We start from the raw sequence: 6,115 nt of genomic DNA on the forward strand, positions 1-6,115 counted from the left end.
AAATTTCCATTCTTAATGAAAGTGTTATAGCTTGGTAACAATTCTAGGAGATATTCTTGAATCAGTAACCTTAACCGGGCAAACCTTAAACGTAGACCTAATAGTTGTTAACGTGAAAAACTTCAAAGGTAATACTAGGGATAGATTGATTAGCTGAAAATCATGCTAGTATAGTTTGTTACAAGAAGAAAGTACTATTCTCACTTCTGTCGGGATCCAGCTTTAAGTTTAAGAGTACATGTGCTAGAGTTACTATGAAACTAGTCTCAATGATGAAAGCCAAGAGATTGGTCCAACAAGGTAGTTAAGCCATGTTGGCAAGTATCGTGGATGAAAGAGAAAAAAAAAGACTTTAGACACGGTGCCCATAGTCGATGAATTTTCGGATTTTCCAAAAAAATTACCAGAAATACCCCCTTCTCGAGCCGTAGATTTTGACATAGAACTCAAGCTGGAAACGAGCCCTATTTCTAAAGCCCCATACCGTATGGCGCCAGCAGAGTTAAACAAACTCAAGACGCAATTATATGACTTGCTGGATAAAGATTTCATCCGCCCTAGCATATCTCCTTGGGGTTCTCCATGTTGGATGATGGAAGTCCCATGTCGGTTAATTTAGGGAATGATCATGGGTTTATAACCAAAGAATACTCTCTCCATTAGTATAAGGCCTTTTGGAGAAGCACAAAGCAAAGCTATGAGACCTTATGCTCAAAGTGGACAATATCATACCATTGCGGAGAGTCGTGTTCGTCTAACACTCTAGTGTTCCATTAGTATGAGTCATTTTGGGAAAGCACAACGCAAAGCCACGAGACCTTATGGTCAAAGTAAACAATATCATACCATTGTTGAAAGTCGTATTCGTCTAACACTCCAGTGTTATTTGTCAAGAAGTTACAAATAATTGAATAAGAGAATAATAAAGAATAAGTACCCACTCTCTCGTATAGAAGACTTGTTTAAATTTATGTTTGGTTGTCCTTTTGATGACAATGTTGTCTGTCCTTTTGGAGTTTGAATGAATATGTTACAGTCTCCCACGTGATAATTTATGTTATTAGTCCAAAGTTAACGTTCTTTCTTTTCTGCCACATCCATTGAATTAATTATTTAGGACTCCCAAACATTTATAGCTTATATTATTTTAGTTCAACGTTATCCTTTTGTTGACTATGTTGTCTCTCCTACGTGGTATGGACCACACCACAGTGTCTCACTGTCCTTTTTTACTTTTCTTTGGTTGAATATGTTTAGTCTCCCACATGATATAATTTTGCCTATTTATTTCTGCCACATCCATTGCCCTCTCTTACTCCATTTTCTTCTCCTCTCTTACTCCATTTTCTTCTCCTCTCTTACTCCATTTTCTTCTTCTAGCTGTTTCTTTCTTCCCTCATCTTCATTTACCTGCACCATCCTTTCCATCACTTTTCCAAACAAGGTACTTCCTTAATTCTCTCTTTTCTTCTTCCTTATATGTAATATATATATATATAAATTAGTTAGTTTAAGTTTCGTTTTGAAAGCTCGACATTCCTATTAGACAAGATTTGGAAACGTAGGTGTTTTAGTTCAAGAGAAGAAGAGTTAGATTGAAGTGCATCGAGAACACGACATAGTTACAATATGGCAGATGGTAGTAGGAATGGACAGCTTTGTGGTAATGTTGTGTCGTGGATCAAAACAATGCTAGAGCAACTACCTATTGTTAATGTAGGATGTAGTATCTATCGAGTCCCCAAACTGTTACGTGAGATGAATAATACAGCTTTTATCCCCCAAGTCATTTCCATTGGCCTATTTCACCATCGTAGTCGAGAGGATTTGATAGTCACAGAGCAATATAAACTTCAAGGACTTGCTAACTTTCTACTTCGAACGATGAACATGAACTCAGTGGAATTTCTTGTGGAAACTGCTCAAACTTGGGTAAAAGATGCTCGAGATTACTATGCAGAACCTATAAACATGAATGACGAGGATTTTATTAAGATGTTGCTGGTGGATGGTTGTTTTATAGTGGAGTTGCTTATATTAAATTATGGCCAATACGACCCAGATGCATTCATTCAAATTGAACACAACCGAGATCTTCAATTCTACAAAAGATTTCCTCATATAGGAGCTGATTTGGTCAAGTTGGAAAATCAAATTCCTTTCTTTGTTCTTCAACGTCTATTTGACCTTGTAAAACAAAAGGATCCCTCCATCTCCTTTATAAGACTTACAACTGTATTTTTTCATCATGGGATTGTAAATAAATACTATCTTTCTTCTCTCTGGTTGGAGAAATGTCCAAAGCATTTCATCGATTTCTTAAGCTTCTTCTTCGTCCCCACGATACCTTCTAAGAACAATAGTAAAGAAGAAGAATCAATTATTCCTCCATCGATAACTGAGCTTCGCGAAGCCAGTGTCATCATCAAGAAAGCAAAACATGGCGGAGGTTTGATGAATGTGAGCTTCAAAAATGGGGTTTTTGAAATCCCACCCATACTTATTGATGATTACTTTGAAACCATGATGCGAAACTTGATAGCTTTTGAGCATTTTTATGTTGGTAATGACAATAAGTGTATCCAATATGTGTCATTACTAGATCATTTGATATGTACAGAGAAAGATGTGAGTGTACTTGTGCAAGCCGGAATCATAATAAACGAAATTGGAGGTAGTAGTATAGAAGTTTCAGAACTTTTTAATAATCTCTGTAAATTTGTTACAGTCCCAAATTGTTGCCACTTCAACGATATCAACAAAGCTTTACGAGAACACTGCAGTAGACGATGGAACAAGGCGAAAGCTACACTCAAACATAACTATTTCAATACTCCTTGGGCTGTTGTCTCCTTAGTTGGTGCAATCTTACTCCTTATTTTAGCCATACTTCAAACTATATTTTCTGGTATACAAGTATTTTCTAAGAAGTGAAATCTATCCAAATAATATAGTATGTTTCTTTTAAATTTTTCTCGTTCAATCTTACCTTATTAAATGTTAACTTTGTAGTTGCCAATCTTTTTAAATAAATATTATGTTACATTTGTGTTTGTTATCATACCTATAGTTTTTTAATGAACCATAATCTTATGCTAAAAGTTCTAGTACTACGTTTTTCATATTATCTCTATTCTTTGTTTGTCATACAAATGCGTTTAAGATTGACACGGATCCATGAAAATTTGGGTTTGTGATGGAAGGGTGCATAATGATAAAGTTTTGAAGTTTTTGTTTACTCTTTGCTATTTTTTTTTTTCTATATTTGTTTTATACTAAACAATTAAAACTATATTAGATATCAATACTTTTCAAATTTAAGTAATGAAGTTTTGTTTCAATTAAAATTATATTAGTGGGATCTTCTCCAAACTTGGATACGTTCCAGAAGACACAACTAAAACATCCCACCACTTCAATTTAAAATGAAGGTTGACCAGCCCCTTATTGGAAAAGATATTTTTTACCAAAATTTTAGAAAATTTGATTTCAAATTCATGAAATTTCTTAGTTTAAGCTCACTCTATAAATGATGAAGTAAGGGCCGTCATTGGGAGCAATAATCAAGCAGTGTCGAGCCTTTAGCCCTGAGAAATCAACATTTATCTCAACATTTAGATTTTGGGTATCTCTTCCTTGAATTTCTTCTAAATTTGAGAGTGGTAATTCACCATTTCCCTTCAAACTTTTTTCTACCCCTTCTAAAAAGTATTGTCCACAAATCCTCGGAACAAACCAAGAGTTTAAAAATGTTCCTAACTTACACGTCCAATTTCATCTGTCATTATATAAGTTTAAAAGCTTAGAATCGCAATTATTACGGAGAACGTCAACTATGGCCTACCAAGTAAGTGGCTCTGCTGTCGTAAGTTATGCAAAATTGTATGTTGTATGTTGGCATGTGCCTGTTGTTTCGCACGTCATAAATTGCGTTTCAGACTATACAATTTAATACGTAAAAATATGTAATGTAAATGTATGTTGTTTTGCAACGACTCGATGTGCGATATAATGTGACGTAATGTATTATGCTTAGAATGTCTATGTGATCGTTGAGATAATTTCTGTATGAATCGCACGTCATGGTATGTATGATGAAAGCATGAAATGTGACTTTATGTTTCCTAAATTGTGTGTATATAGCATGATATGTATCACATGAAACATAATCCCGTTAGGATTATTCATGATAGGAGGACGGAATAATGAGAAATATTATGATATGAATGAAAATGATGGTGGGATTATATTTAAGAATGTTAAAAATAAAAATATGGGGGACCTCATGCATTATGTGTGTTCATGCATTTGGGGGATTCCCTTATTCCATCACAATGGTACAGATGCGTACACCCAAGGGCAGGAGAACGATCGTTATGTTTTACATAGCGCTGCCGTGACGGTTACTAATTCTAATGGGTGACTAGCCTCAGGATTTCCTAGAGTATGCTCGCCCGACAAGGAAAGTGGCCAGCGGTGTGCGAACTGACTGGTGAGTTCATACTCACACGTATGAGTTGTATGTAGAGTATATGGTATACTCCAAGTTACCCGTTAGAATAGTACACTAGGATAATAGATTGAAGGATAGGTCCCGTCATCTCATCTACATGTGTTTGCTGCATAACTCCGATAGGGGGTTGCTTACTAAGTATTCTTAAAATACTCAAGCCTCGTGCTCCTACAATTTTAGATAAAGGCAAGACATCCATGTGAGACCTTCGAATGAATCGTAAATTCCGTGATCGTGGCACATGCATAAGATAGATTTGCTTTCCAATTTAATAGTTTAGTTTAATATAGGTCGAAATGTATTTGCATTCATAGTATAAATTAGCATAGGTTGAATTGCATTTGCATTAATACTATTAATATTAATAGTATAGATTACATAGTTAAATTGCAAAATTGCATGAGGGTACAAATGGCGAGAAGGGATGTCAGGACAGATTTGAGAAACGAGAGAAATGGCTGGAAAATTTTAGAAAGACAGTTCAAGAAGAAGCAACCCATTAGTTAGGTCGGATTCACATCCGGTTTAGGTAAACCCACTAACATCAGTTAGTGCTGAGTACCCACAAAAGCAACGGCCCATAACGCAGCCTAATAATAGTTGGCCCACTTTGCTGCTTCAATCTGCACGCGGTCCAAGCCCACAGACACCTAGCGACCTGCGCACCCGACTTAACCTGTGATCCGATCTAGTTACCAATGCGCCTTTCTACACCATATTTTACCCACAACCTGACTAGGTGATGTTTCTTACCTGTGCTTCCATTGTCTTTGACACGGCTCAACTTTGGCTTGGCTTCGGCTCAACTCGATATGTTTCTTACTCGAAGTTTTGTGACTCGTTCCTACCTTTTTCGACCATTCTGAAGCTGCTTTGACATTTTTGGGATCAACTACGGTCACTATGACCTTAGGTCATTCAAGTTTTTTTTTTTTGGCTGAAAAATTAAATTTGTTGGCACCATTGAATAAATGAAATTATCTCTCACTCGAGGACGTTAGTTTATACAGGTGGATTTGGACTTTATAGCAGCTTCAAAACAATTTTAAGATTACTCAGTGACGGTGGCTCATACCTACAAAATAAGTGACTTAGTGTTGACTTGGTTAGTTGAGTTGTATTATGTAGGATGACATATGCCTCATGGCCCAACACATGTTATAAATAGGATTGCTATATTATATTATGCAAGGTTGTATTATGTTATGTCATATTTTTTCATGCTATGTTAGGTTGTACTATGCTATGTCATGTTATGTTGCATTTTTTGGATCATGATTATAAACTATGCTATAGTCATTATCTCTATGTTATGAATATGATAACTTATGATGCATAAGCATCCATAAAATCGTTCATGAAAGTTGTTTATGAACATGATAACTTATGATGCATAAGCATCCATAAAATCGTTCATGAAAGTTGTTATGAACATGATAACTTATGATGCATAAGCATCCATAAAATCGTTCATGAAAGATTTGACTAGAATTTTTTATGCATAATTCACAGACTCATTATGTTATAGATCTATGGAGGTTCGACTTGCATAAATTTATTCAATTATTATAAGTTATGGGGACCTCATGCATTTTTCCGTGT

At 35.6% G+C, this 6,115-nt stretch overlaps 1 protein-coding gene across 1 annotated transcript; it reads left to right on the plus strand.

Annotated features, from left to right (window-relative positions):
- The first annotated feature begins 1,298 nt into the window (after window positions 1-1,298).
- Window positions 1,299-4,745, plus strand: LOC111807453 (UPF0481 protein At3g47200). Its single transcript, XM_023693186.2, has one exon. It carries the CDS (start codon window positions 1,630-1,632, stop codon window positions 2,932-2,934), a length of 1,305 nt encoding a protein of 434 aa, XP_023548954.1. The 5' UTR covers window positions 1,299-1,629; the 3' UTR covers window positions 2,935-4,745.
- The last annotated feature ends 1,370 nt before the right edge of the window (window positions 4,746-6,115 follow it).

This window comes from Cucurbita pepo, chromosome 10 (assembly GCF_057944985.1).
Source record: "Cucurbita pepo subsp. pepo isolate OVF chromosome 10, ASM5794498v1, whole genome shotgun sequence".
Taxonomy (NCBI): Eukaryota; Viridiplantae; Streptophyta; class Magnoliopsida; order Cucurbitales; family Cucurbitaceae; genus Cucurbita; species Cucurbita pepo.